Raw genomic sequence first — 15114 nt, forward strand, 5'->3', positions numbered from 1 at the left:
GCATTTCTAATGAAAAAATGCTTTAGGAATGGTGAGATGAAGCAACAAATTCAGAAAACAGAATCATGTGTCAGCCTTGTGGGAAATTTTCTTAGAGATGAATAAGCTGTACATATGTATGTCCAAACCAACCCCCACAGAGATTTCCTACTATATTAAATAAGGGCTACACATACAGAGCAGCGTTTCAGTTATTGCATATGTCAACATTTCTAACTTTCTTGACTTTATTGAGAGTCTTCTGACATTTGGTATTTTATTGAAGGGCTCAGCTTATGGAAGGCAGTGATTACCTGAAAATCATAGGGTTTATTTGTGAATTCCCTCCTGTGTGGTTATAAGCAGCTTACAGCAAACCAGAGGGAAACTCAGAAGTTCCCATATCAACTTCCCCATAAAGAATAAAAACATTTAAACTAAGATTTTACAGCCAATCTCCTAATTTCATGGGTTTCACTTCAACATCATTGGAAAGCTTGCAGCTACATTATGTCATATGTGAGAAAGTATGTATCACAGATAAGACATGAAATCAGAATCGCTTCTCTTTATTTGAAAAGAGTTTCACTTTTTTTTTCAGTTGGCTGTAAATATAATGGGTTAAAGAATTTGACAGTACAGAGAATGGTTAAATCAGCAAAAAGGTGGAGATAGGCTTGAGCTGCTACTCAGTTTAAGTTTATACAGGACAATAAAATGCATCCCCTAGAAAGCACACAATCGTGAGGAGAGATGAAGTTCCCACAAAAGCCCACAGTGAAGTGACAGAGGCTCTGAAAGTCATAATGGAGTATGAACGGACTAAGATCAAAATGTAACTTCAGAGGTATTTCTTTTTAATGCACAGAGGAACCAAAGGTTCAATAGAGGCAGGAGCTGTGACTCCTGTCTGCCTGCTGTAGTGTATGCCCAGAATGACAGGATCTGAGGAGTCAGGTCTGGATTCTCTGCAGTTCACAAAGAATTTCATCTAATGGATGACATTTAAAATTTGATGGGTCTAAAGGCAAACATCTCAAATCCATTATCTGATTTACTGAAGGTATGAGTATCTGTATGCCCTATTAAACTAAGAGGATTTGCAATACTTAGTTAATCTGGAAAGGACATATATTTAGTCTGAATGTTGTTCATATCTACAATAAGCTGTTCATATAATTGAATCTATTATCTCATTTCAAGTATCCAAAAATATGTCAATGAGACACAAAAATCCTCCCTTTGTAATCATATATTCCATATCATAACATATATACACAGAGATAGGTACATTCAACCAACTTATTAATGAAAAGGCCTTTATTTCAAAACTTTTCATTCAAAACCTCAGTGATACCATTGTGAATGCCCTTAATATATGGTCATCATTATATAAAGATTTAATATAATCCATTTTGGACCCTTAACTTGCTCAGTAAAATGCAAATCTCTATACAGTGATATAGCTTTTCAATGTGCTGTTGATTAAAGTAACCAAACAAAAAAAATATATAATAAGTAACTTTGCTCTTCAAACTAATTGTTAATTTGGTCTCAGTTCTCACAGTACACTTTTATACACATATATTTTAATAAAATCCATTCCTAAACACACATCTATATAAATACCCAGTCCATTTATGTTAGCATAAAATGGAGAAAATTAAGAAAAAAAAATGCTGCACTATTTTCAAATCTTTCAACAGAGCAAAAAAACATGTATAAGGAACACACATAACACAGTAATTATAACACTGATATCAACACAAGGCTAAGCACAGTTATAACAACCTGAAACCATCCAACAAAGCTGGCAACAACTCGGTCCTCACAGAAGAGATTGATAAGAACTCTGGCCTTGCTTGCAATGAGATGTATGACAAGCACTGACCTTTTAAATTAGGATGTGGTCAAGGCCACAATAACAACCGAGGCTGAGTTATACAAATAAATGTATGTTCATGTCTTCCATAATACATTTAAGTGGCAATGATAGTGCATTCAGCATTGTTAAACAATACTCAGCATATAAAACTGTGCTTTAAGATAGATGAAATTACACAGCTCTCTTCCCAAAGATGCATTAATTTAAAACCTGGGCTGCAAAGTTAAAAGTTTCTACCTTCTCACTTTATGCAAAAAACATTTTTTGTTACATGTTCTGTTACAGAGAGTAGCTCTGTAATAGAACATGGAACCCTCGTGGCTCAAGTTGCAGTGACCATTATCAGCAGTCTAGGGCAAGATATTTTAAGGACAAAGGTCCTTCCTCTCTTTTCCTACCAATCCCAGGGGCTGCCCACACAGCTTCTGTCCCTGCACAGTGGCATTTCTACCCACACAGGGCAGTTCTGCCTGGTGGCAGCAGGGATCCCTCAGGAATGGCACAGATCAAAGCTGCCACCAAATTACAGAGAGCAGATCATGGGGGCCATCCAGGGCACTGGATTTTTAGGGAGACCCAACCAGTTCAGGTGACAGAAGATCTACCAATGACAGTGACATACCTATCTGACAGCCTAGAGCCACAGGAACAAGCTGGGAGAAGGGCTTACTCAGACTCATTGAACCCTTTGGGTTGATAAAGAATTAGTTAACAAGGAGATTATTAAAGGAGCAAGTTCCTTAATATTTTCCCAGTTATTAAAAAATACCACTATTTTATTAAAATAAATGTGGGTTGGTTTTTTTTTTTTTCATATTAGGCTCTGTGTTTAACCAAGAAGTTTCAAGTTCACCTGGGAACTTGGCAGGCACAAGGCCCTCCAAAAGTCTGTGGTTCTCATAGTGCAGCACTAATTAGAAATAGATAAGATTAAATGACCTTGCCTGCTTTATGTGTAAATGTACTTGGCACAGATGACAGACAATCCAGTAACTGTGTATATCAAAATTCAGAATGATAAAAAACATTCAGTGTCTCTGGGAGATGTCCTTGAAAACTATTTTTACTTCCATCTTTGTGTTTATGTTGCTATGGTGAACAGAACATATAGCAGCATGTCTTTTAAAAATTGCCAGCAGGTGCATGTATTAACTGAAGCAACATGTAATAAGAAAATCCCATCCCCTTCTGTACCTTTCTACGGTGTATATGTAGGAAGCTGAGCAGAATGGAACAATGATTTCTCTTCTGTGTTAGGAGCAGCAGAAGGAAAATCTTCAGTATGGCAGAAACAAACCACAAAGCCCTGAAATTCTGCTTGAGGTATTTATGCTCACTGTGAGCTATAAATAACTCACAGTGAATTATTTTTTTTACTAACTAAAACGACTTAATTTTATTTTAAAATCTTATATCATCATTTTAAAATTTCAAATATATCAGTAGATTAAAGCTAGTGGGTAAAAAAAAGTTAAAAATAAAAAAATCTTAAAGTTAGAGCCTAAACCTTAGCTAAAAGTGCTGGTGTTTTATTAAATCCTTTTCAGATTTGATATATAAAATGGAAATTAACTACAAAGGTAAAGAGAAATTACCTGTGGAGACACTTTCCTAAAAGTTATAATAACTTTGGTTTCCTCTGAAACAGATTGTGGGATAGGAGAAACTGCAATTTAGCTTCTAAGGTTTTTATCTACTGCAATACTCTGTTAGATATTGCCTTATATCTTGCATAAAATAATCTAAAATAGATGCTTGAAATGGATTAATAATAGAAAGAATTATTACAATACTTCTCATTAATGTGTTGAGTAATGCTACATAATTTACAGACTGATATAAACTTTACAGTGTTTGTATTGAATAAAGTCTGTTATTCGGTTTTTTCAGGTAATATTAATATGCTATGGTCAAGGTTAAAGCAATAAAAATTTTCCTAAGAATTTTAGACTATTTAAAATTTAGTATAGTTTTGAGAAGGTCAAAGACCTTCTCAAAGGTACAGGGATAAGAAATAAGTATCTTAAAAAAAAAAGATTTTTATTTTCTATAGAGATAAGACCTGCATACCAACAAACAGCAGAAAACACCCAAGCAGAAAAAACCCTAGACCTTCTGAGCCTTTAGTTGTCAGGCCATGTATAAATATGTTGTTAGGACTCCTGGAGTCTTTCCTCTGTGAAAATCATGTAATTATTTACTTTTCACAAATTTGTGCATGTAATTAAAGCTATAGTCAGACAAGTCAGGTAGTGTATATATTATGACCCAGTTAGCTGTTATCTTTAGAAAATAAAGTACATTTTATTTGACTCCTAAATATTTAAAGTACGATTTGCTCAGCTGCTCTCTCAACACCAGTTTTCCCCATCATTCAAATAGATCCAGGATGACTGGAGATGAATGTATTTGTGAATGGAATTTGTCACTTCCCATTTTCAGCACCAATTATTGTATTGAATATGATGAAATAAAGCAGCAATTTTTGTCCCTCAAGCATCTTTGTGGGCTTTTTTGGATCACTGGTGTGCTTCCACAAGCAGGACTGGCAAGCAGCTGTAGTGTTTTCCATGGATTTAAAATGCTATTTTTAAAAATTGGATTGTTCACTCCCATGGCATTTAGGGCTACAGAGCTGTGGTTTTGTTATTGAAAGGGTGGGTGTGTCTGTTAATCAATATGTGACTAGGCAAAAATACGAGATGTGGAACAAATTACAAACAAGTCCCCCAAAGTCTGGAACTGGTACAAGGTAAGCCTCAGCAGACCTAACACAATCCAGAAAAGCACAGAAAAAAAAGGCTCAGCTTTGGTACAAAACAGAAAAATCAGCCCCAAAAGAATCCTCATTGGTATAAAAGTGTCATAGCAACATCAAGGGCCTTAAATATTAGCAGACACACTGTAATTCCATGCAATTCTGCATGTCCAGATACATAGTTCTGCACTTTGACTGGAATTGACACCAGCAGGATTAAAATGGATTAATTAAATTTCATGTTATTTTTTATTTTTTTTTCCATGCAGCATCAGGCCTATAGTATTGCCCTTGAAAGCCTCTTGTACCTCACTATTTTAAATGCAAACGCATAAAAAGGGCCACATAATAGAAAAAAAAGAAAAGCTATGATGCCTGAGAAAGTCATCCAAAAATAAACAAATGCAAAAATCCCTTCCATAAAGCTTTGACTCAGCTTACAGAACCAGTGAATTTTAGAGATGGCTCAATGTTGCAACATTTAGGCAATTATTTAAACCCTAACAGTGTGTCATTCAAATGGCCTTGAGCAGAAATGTTATGCTGCTTATTAGACAGTGTCATCTCATTCCAGCACTATCACTTTTTGTGTCCGCAAAGCTGCCTGATGCTGTTGAACACTCGCAGGCAGTCAAGTACTTTGTTTACTGGCAGGACAAACACAGTGGGGCAAAAAGTCCAGCGCTGTTGCGTTGCTCAAGTACAGAGAAATGACCTTCACCTGATGGGCCTCAGAAAGCAGAAAGGGATGGACCAGGACCCCACAGGCACACTCAGAGCCAGCGTGATGTTGTGCTCCATGGAATGAGATCTGCCTCCCACCCAGGGAGGAGACTGAAGGTATCTGTCACAGGTAACTGGACTCCTGTGCCACAAGCCATTAATAATATGGGAGGAATTGGAGTTGGTGAGGTTTACAGGGCCATTTTTATAACATATTAGTGGGTTCCTGAGGCAATGAGCTCCTCTGAATATCCTCGGAGCTGCCAGATTTCCATCAGCATCCATTACTTCCAGTGCAAACTCTGTGTTCATTTATACTTCCTTAAAGTAACCAACAGTCCCCCACCACATCAGCACTTCATTCCCTATCCTCAACCATCCCATCAGCTTGGTAATGAGAAATGCAAACTACTTATCACCTCGTAGCACACACTTCTCCAAGGATGGGTTTTTCCTCTCTTTCTGTCCAAACCAGGTCAGAGTTGGCTGCTGTCCTGAGGCTCAGAGGCTCCTCTGTATGTAAAGCCTTTTGTTTATGTAGGCTGCACAACCCATCTCCTCAGCTGAAAGCACTCTTTTCAACAATGGCCCACGTACAGTTGCACTTTGCACTGCTGTGGTTTGGAACCAACACCTCACAGATGGAGAAGACTGAAAAGACACTGATGAATGTATCTAAGTATTTTCCTACATGTGCATTATAAACCAATTCTGCATTTTTTTGGTGTCATTGGTATTTAATAACACATCTGGATCTGTTTTGAGAGGTTGTCTTAAGAAAGCCCATCATTTTAGACTAACATGTTAAAGTAGTACAACACACTCCTTAAAAAAGAGGGTTATAGCTCTTTAAAACTGGAATGACTGTGAAGTGCTGAAATGGATGAGATCATTGCTTTATCCTTTCCAAGCATTGTGATCATGAAAGGCTGGAGTACACGATGGAAAAATAAAATTATAAGTCAATAGACTATGGGCAACTTTTTTTTTTAAAGTACTTATCTAAAATAAAACATTTGGTCACCTATGTATTTAACAACAGAGCAGCTCCTACAAAAGCAACAATAAGCTTCAGAACTAAGATTAATACATTAAGCTGAATTAGTCACTTTGAGCTCATTTGCATGATCTGTAGAAGGGGAGTAAACAGAGAGATATCATTTGTTTGAATAAGAGAAAATAGAAAGGTCAATGTTCTGACCCAGAATTTAGGAAATTATTCCATTCCTAAGGTAATCAGTCTGTCATCCAAATAATTCCCTTCTCGTTCATTACAAGAATGTATAATAAAAGCCAAGTTGACTGTCTGAAGTTGCTATGGCATTTAGATATACAACAATTTGGCCCATGACCTTCAGTAGTTAAGTTCCCAAGTCTTCAAGAGTGCAAGCTTTTCTCATAGACAGTTTCCCAAGAATGTTGCTGAAATCTCTCATTTGGAAACCAAACAGTCGCTGATATGGGTAACAAAAGGTATCAACTACACCCAGCCCCAATCTACCCCAAACAGGCAAAGTATCCCTGTGATGAGCTAGCACATTGTCTTCCCCACCTCAAACTGAAAGCATTTGCTCATTAAAAAAAGTTATATTATTTATTCAATTTCAGAGGAAGTTCGATGTTTTCCAATACAAGAAAAGAGAAGCCTATATCCTGATATTGTTCTCAGTGACTTCATACACAGACATGGTGGCCCTTTGGCTATTCTCACCTTGGCCTTGTGTACATGGCACTGCTGAGCCATAATAACTCACCACCCTCACCTGCTTCAGAGGAAGCTGAGAGATTCTGCTGTTGTCATCACACAGTTCCCACTTTTTTGGGAACACAAACAAGTTGTTCACTGTCTTTATAATGGAATTTTCAGGCAAAAATTACAGTTTTTGCCTCATATTTAAAGGATCCTAATTTAGGACATGTAATTAATTAAAAAGCAGCACTAATTCATTCAATTATGTTAATCAAGATAAACACATGTATTTAAATAATTGTATCACATTACTGGATCAGTTTGAATAGGGTTTAAAAGATCAGTTAGGACATGTATCTCAATACAGACTTGTCTCAGCTAATGTAAGTGTCAGAGTGGTACTATTGTAAAGCAGGCATGTCTCTCTTTTACTGTGAAAAGACATATGTTATTTTATGAAAATAACTAAACACAGTGATATGGGTTCAGAGAAAATAGCATTTACAAGGTTACATCTTCCATTTTTTATTGTTAGTATGTATTTTATTCTGGTTTTCCTAGAAAATTTCAGATCAATAGATACTGCCTTTGATACTAATCCAAGCAGTAACTCCCAGAGTCAAGGGTCTAACCACAGAGCAAATGATGCTGTCTGCACCCATGACAGATGGCTGAAGAAGTTTAGAACTGAAGTAAACATCAATAAACCAAAAATGGGGATCACAGCAAGGGCACAAGTGTAGAGGCAGAGTACCCTGCCTCCCTTTTGGTCTGCTCCCAACCCACCCAGGAACAGCAGGAGCCAGCCAAGCTTCCCATCTCTGGCAGGTCCTGCACACTCACCCACGGCTGCTCAAAACTGTAAGTGCGTCTCCTGTCCTCCACGTCCTCGTCTTGCTTTGCCTGCTGGAACTCCTGTCGCAGGCGCTGTATCCGGTCGTGATTGTTGGGGGTCGATCTGTTGCTAAAACAGGAAGGATGGAAAGGATCAATATACTTGGGAACTGCCACCTGTGTCTGGGACTGCTACTGCAGTGCAGGACTAGAGACATGAAAATAATTTACAAGCATTTAGTCCAAAGATCTTTAAGTTTTTTAAAGATTATTAATGCTGTTGGTGTTATAAAGAAATTTCACATGTTGCAAGGACAAGAAAAATAAAAATATTTCTAAAAATTATCATAAATTGTTGGCACCTTTTCAGTACATGTCACTCCTAGAGAATGAAGAATAGATATAGTAGTGTCAGACTTAACATAAAGAGAAATTAAAAGTCCTAACGATCTCTGTTACTGAATAAACAAGAAAGATACTTTTCCCCGATCAATCAACTGTAGTACTATCCGATCTCTATTCACATCAAATTAATTACATTGTCTGGAGGCTCTACCTATATAAAATTTGGTTATTTTCCCCAATCAATAAGAGCCTGTCATCCCTTAGTTCTGTTTTTAACAAGTCTTTTAAATTGATCAGTCTGAAAGCATTAAAAGGCTTGGGGGCCAGTAAAAAGCCATCCATTTGACAGGGCCATGGGCAGGAATGGATCTGGGCAGCAGATGAGAGCTGACTTCACTTGGCCCTACAGACACTGGTGGCTGGGGAGGGCTCAGTCCCAGAGGTACTGATAGAAACCAGCACACTCAGAACCTTCAATCCTTCAAAACCATCAATTTTTCCACAATGCCCAGTAATCCACGCTCAACAGCGCAGGTGTACATGAAACCATAATGAAATATGCACAGGAATGGCTTATTTCATGGAGAAGGGGGAAAGTGGGTATTTATTAATCTTGTTGACATTTTTCCAGCTGTGCAGCTCCTACCTGACCCTACAACCCCCCTCTTTCAAACATGTTAATGTGGGAACCACAGAAAGCCTGACAAACAAATATGCTATATCAAGACTAACCAGAAGCATTTTAATCTATTCTTGTGGGCTTCTTGTGCCCTGCATTTCATTGTTTACTTCAAAAGAGCTGATGAAGAATGGACAGCTATTACTTTGTTTCAAAAGAGAAATCTGCAGAGAGACAACGGAAAGCAATTCCATAGATTTCCTTTCTTAGACACAGGATACAATAAAACACAGTGAATTTATATCCTGTGTCTTCTTTCATATGAAAAGAGACAATTCCAGAGTCCATTTGTGACTGTTTTCCATGTCTTTTGGGACTGGTAGGTGAAGGTGATTGGAGGTTGTAGATGTTTGAGACATTACCTCCCACTCTTTTCAGTGCCAGTAAATAGAGTTTATCAGTGCTTGGTTGGCCAGACAGAAAAATTAGTATTGTTCTGGCAAAGGCTAATTTTTGAAGTGGTTTAGGTTGATTTATTTTTAAAATTTATTTGAAACCAAAGGCAAAGAAAAGGAAGGAATTTAGAGAAGTGTTTTCTTTCATGCTTTTTTTAAACCCAAATGGGAGCTTTAGGAAATGCTTTATTTGTAGGGTAAGTCAATTTCTATGTGCAAATTACCATTTTGAAAAGTACAAGTAAAAGAAAGCTTAATTTAGAACATGTGGAAATGAAACACTGGTATTTTCAAGATTTCCACTCCATTGTAGGTGTGTTCCTAATTTTATTTCCTTAATTCAACTTCATTTTGTGAAACAGCTTATCTCCACTCACAGTTTTATTTTATGTAAATTTATTCTTTATTGTCAAATTCTGCCCAGCCTTGCTATACAACCACTTGTTTTTTTCCCATGCATTGCTATACACTTCACATTTTAAAGGGATTCATCACAATCCAATATAAGACAAGACACTTTTAAATGGTCCGTTGATTTTTAAAACTGGCTTTGTTAATCCAACAAACAAGTAGTCCACTGCTTTCTACACAGACAAATGATTCCTACATGATAAATTGCACTTTAAAAAGCAAAAATATAGTAAAAATTAAAATTTCAGGCATAAGAATTTATGTTTGAAAAAGTCATTGAATTTCTGTGCAAAAATTGATAGAAAAATGCCATCCACAGACACCTTGTAGTAGTCAAGATGAGGGGTAAATAATCACAGTTCTGTAATCAATGTTGTTTCAGATTTTCGGGCTCATAGTGCAAAAGTGACACTGAAGCAGCTTATCCAATGGCAAACAGAAGGTAAACCCCAAAAGTATTGCACTACACCTTGTGCATTATACAGGGTGCACTGCACCAGCCCCAGAATGGGCTTCTGGAAGGGTTATTACAGATCTGAGGGCTTCTGCACCTTTTGTGATAGTTATTCATTAAAACAATTACCTTATCAGAGGAATAGCAATAAAATAAATGCATAGTGTCCATGCCATGAAGCCAAAATGTCCCTTTTCCCAAACAGCAAATGCATGAACTTGACACTCTCTACACTGCAGAGACGAGTAACAAAGGACAAGGAGGATCCTGGGATTTATGATCAACTTGTCTCCAGACCTAAGAACTTATTTTAATGCCAAAAAACCCTTATAAAAAATGAAAAGAAAAAAGAAGCCAAGCTGATTTAAGAAAACTTATTCAAACTTATTAAAGATTTGATAATGGCAGAGAAGATAAATCTTTTAACAGTATTTCTATTTTATCTGAAAAGCAAGGGACATGACTCAGATTTAGAAAACTGCAAAATAAGTGAATTATAAAAAAGAACTGTTTCACAGAAGAAAAAAGAGCAAAATTAGAAAAAGGCATTTCTGTATCTCCACAAATTTCTTCAAGCTCAAAAAGTCTCCAAGAAACAGAAAATCAGATCAAGTCAGTGGGTTAATAATAATAATAAAAAAAATATTTTTATTTAGAAGAGGAAAAGGCAGACAGCTAAGGAGGCACTAAGATACATTTCTTGAAAGATTATTCGAGGGCTTAGACAATATCTTAGATTCGCCACCTTTGGTTTCCATTTTCATTTCAACCTTGTTCTGATTCTATAGGTTAAACTATAGTTGCCTCAATCTTCTCACCACTGAGGGCTTGCACATCTCTGTCCTGGCCTGCCATGCTGTCACCTCTTTCTTTTCGTGCCTTTCTTCATCCAGTTACTCTTATCAGTGCTTTTTTGCTGGTTTTGATGTCTCCCACTGCACTAACTCTGCACTCAGGGAACACTTGGTACACCCACTTGGTATCTCTTTCAACTCCCAATTAGTACTTCTAGAAGGAGGAAAATGTAAAAATCATAATCACAAGGGGAAACTGTCACCAATAAAATTTTGGAGTCAACAGCGCAAACCTAACTTTATTCCTTTTCAGATCCTGAGATGTTCTGCTTTATCTAAAAATCTTTATGTAAGTCACATCATTATCCCTTGGGGCAGAGCTAAACAAATCTTAATCCATGTGAAGTGTTCTTAGCCAGTCTAAAGCAAAATAAATTTTGACTTATTGGATGAATTGACCCAAGAAAGATAGGGTCATATCAATAGACTACTAGGATGCAGGCTGCAGGTGTTCTTGCTGCTTAAATTCCCATTGTGGGTGTATGGGGCAAGTCCTCAAAAGTTCAATCAAATGTGCCATGTTTTGTTTGAGTCCTTCATTCAAATGTACTGAAAGGCTGAAGGCAGATCCCCCTCAAAGAATTCAGCACTATTAGCAGGAATAGTCTATTTCATTTACCTTGAAATCCATCCAAAGTTTATTGAAGATTTAACCTATAGTAGCTTTAAAATTTTTAGCAAAACTGGAATTACAAATCTCTACAGTAACCACAGCTTGCCCAGACAGCCTTCCCTTATGCCTACTTAATAACAGGGTGGCTGTGAATTTACAGAAGACAATTAGCACCTTCTAGCATCAGATACCAGTGATGCTCTTCTATCAAAGTGCTCTCAATATTAAATGTTCTTAAAATAAATAAAATTCAAGGAAAGGCTTTTAGGGCCAAAGTTCACTCGGGTTGCAAAGCATCTGTGCTTTCTTGTATCAGAGCTCTACTTGGCACCCCATTGCCTTCCATCTGCAGATGGCACATTTCACAATCAGTTGTTTTTTGAGTGCTGCTTCAAAACACACCACCAGCAGCACAGACTAAAAATGCAACGGTAAGCAAGACTTAGATAGGCCAGGGCTGTCATATATTTCCAGGAACAAGCAGTTGCAGCAATGGCCATCAGGGTATCAGATCATTAAGCAATGTCTCAGTGTGATGTCATGCAGTGATGTGCAGAGCTGTATTCCTTTCAAAACAGTCAGATTTTCAATGTGATAAACTAGATACAAACATGCCACTGAACAGGGACGACTGAAGCTTTGGGAAAAAAATTTATTGGCCTGAAAAAGCAAGGAAAAGGGTCTTAACAACACCACCAGGCAGTTGCAACTTGACTAGAATAACCAAAAGGTTAGTAAACAAACAGTGTTCTTTACACCTTGAAATCTTCTATCACACAGTTGAGCTGCCGGGGCCTCGCTGGCCTGACTGGCTGCTTAGATCTCGGGATAGCAGTAATAAAACACAGATGGGTTCTTATTTGCTTCAAGCTGGCAAATAGCTATCACCCATTTGTATGATATAAACTCCTTTTCATTTGAAGAGATTACCTGTGTCATATTAAAATTAAGGTCTGAATTTGTATCTACCTCTGTTTAAACACAGAGAGGAGCAGGATACAAATTTATTTCCATCACACTGAGGATTGACAATGTGGTCACACCACAGTTGGTGGCACAAATCCTTACCAAAGTACAGGACTAACTGAATGCCTACAAAATTGGCCCCTTTCTTCATCACTTGAGCAGGATGAAAACAGCCCAACAGAAAGCAGAGTGGTGATAATGTAATATAAAAACTCCTGCTACATTTACTGGAACTTGAGCACCCTCTCTCCACAGTGCTTAATCCCAAGCAGATGGATTTGTCTGTTTCAGATGGCCCTTGAGGGTGAATAAGCAGAAACTGTCAGGTTATTTCAAAAAGTCATGGGCATAAAATAAAATGAAAGTGTGCCCTTTACCAGCCTTAAAGTTACCACCACGTCCCAATGCACAGCCTGCTGGTTTGCTCACTTGAAGCAGATTTGTTAATCATCAGTGACACAGAAGACTGTGCCCACACAGTGCAGGGCAGTGAGGGCTGAGCAGCAGCACAGTTTCTACCATCTCCTTCCTGCCACCAGCTTGCCAGAGCAGGTTGGTCTTTTCCTATTCTGTTCTGTGGTTTATTTTTTGACATCTAAATACCACTCCTCAGGCTAAAGTTAATGTAACCAGTTTGGCTGGTCTTCTCCTTCCATCGTGCCCTACATATGGTCCTTTTCTGAGACATCAGGGAATAGATTTTTCATGAACACATGGATATTAACATATACAGACATGGTACACAAACAGGAGCAACCATGGACAGTGCCTTATAAAAGAGCTGTTACATGATTACAGAATTGCTACAGTCATCTGAGGAAAAAAAGTTAGCTGAGCAAGAGATCAAATTTGTTAGACTACAAATGTATTGTGGTTGTAACCTGGAAAGAGGCATAAAAAGCCTTATTCCACACTATTTTTGTTTTTCTTAACTGTCAAAGAATTTATTGGAAATAAGGCATAAAAAGGTAGGGGAGAGGTGTTAAAAACAAAAAAATGTATGAATTACAAAACTGCAAATAAAAATAGTTTCTCTGCACAAGCTTCATTAAGTTTTATCAGCTAGTATCTTGGGTTTTTACACTCAAACCACAGGTCATAAATTCACAGTAAATCCCCCATATGTTCACCAAACACCTGAATTAAATTTCTCTTCTAGTTGTAAGAAACGAAATGTGCAGCTCAAATTAATTATGCATGCAAAGTTAGTTTCTAACAAGGGCAGCTTCTTGCATGCTGAAGGATATACATTCTACCAGAATTTTTTTCCCCCAGATCTCTTTCAATTTTGGCTTATTTCTACTGTTCGCACAGTTATAAAACTCATCCTCTTTTGCCATTTTGTATTTGCTAAATGAACACCGAGCATTATATATCCTTTAAAGTCTGCAGATTTTAAAGGCAGCTAAATTCAGGGATTGGCTTAATGTGACAGGCAAGACATAGCATGTTACCTTTAGACATACGTATACACTTCAGCATAGTATTTCCATCAAAACAGGATTTAAACTTCAGGATTTATGTCAATATGTATGCATGGGAAATCAGCTCATTGGGAATTTTAGTGTCATTCCAGTTTACCTTCACAGTGGAAGTTCATCAGCTGCAATACCATGAAGTACATAAGTCTCCAAACGCACTCACTTTCTTCTTCAGTGAATAAAATTCACTGAATAAAGAGGAAATAATTCAAAATTAAGAAGATACACCTCTCTTCTCCAGATTAAAAAGGTAACCTCAAGTGCTCAAAATTCAGCACTTGCTTCTGATGTGATGGCCATAAACAACGTGGAGAGGTGGGGCTGATGGGGAGGTCACTTCACCACAACAGTCTCTTCAAACTTTCCAGACTAGATTTCACTTTGAGTCCCTCTGTGGCCCTTCTGTAGCAGGGCCATCATTTTACAGCCAGTGAAATACGAAGAATGCACCCAAGACCCTTTTTATTGCCACCATCACTCTTCCTTATTAGCCTGTCAGAGCCTGCATACCGGAGACTGAAACCCAGTCTTACTTTTCAGTGGAATTCTTCTACTAAAAGGAAAAGCAGAGATTTTAGGAGCTTGCTATAAACATCTGAAAACAGATACTCAGCTACTGGGTTATCACACAGTCTAAGCCTTACTTTAGAGCTGTTAGATTCTGCAGATATAAGCCAAGCCAATTTTCAGCCACACACAACTTGTTACAGCTGTTCTCATAGGGTATTGCACTTTCTGAGTTAGAAAAAAAAAATCAAAATGAAAAGAAAAAAGAGAATGCCACAAAACCTAAAAGAAAACACAAGACATCTCATAGTGAATTTCTTATAACAATGTTAAAGAAATAGCAGAAATCCACATGGAAAGACTTAATAAATTATGAAAAAAAGAAAACAAAAAAAAATACTAGTGATCAAACAAGGGAGAAATATGCAGTTTTGATTCCAAATAAATTACAAAATTACTTCAAAGTCAGGTGGTGAGAAATGGGCTCTGACCTAAGAATCTTCCTATCCTAATGGGAACAGACAGTGATGGCTCCAGCGC

The 15114-nt window shown here is 37.4% G+C and overlaps 1 protein-coding gene across 14 annotated transcripts in view; it reads right to left on the minus strand.

Moving 5' to 3' along the window:
* PARD3 (par-3 family cell polarity regulator) overlaps positions 1-15114 on the minus strand; it is a 445891-nt gene that overhangs the window by 7054 nt on the left and 423723 nt on the right. For all 14 annotated transcript variants that reach the window (XM_068173465.1, XM_068173476.1, XM_068173422.1 and 11 more), the window contains one exon: positions 7879-7999. In XM_068173465.1, coding sequence (XP_068029566.1) covers positions 7879-7999 — 121 coding nt within the window. The remainder of the gene's footprint in view (positions 1-7878; positions 8000-15114) is intronic.

Source organism: Anomalospiza imberbis, chromosome 1 (assembly GCF_031753505.1).
Source record: "Anomalospiza imberbis isolate Cuckoo-Finch-1a 21T00152 chromosome 1, ASM3175350v1, whole genome shotgun sequence".
In the NCBI taxonomy this organism is placed as follows: domain Eukaryota; kingdom Metazoa; phylum Chordata; class Aves; order Passeriformes; family Viduidae; genus Anomalospiza; species Anomalospiza imberbis.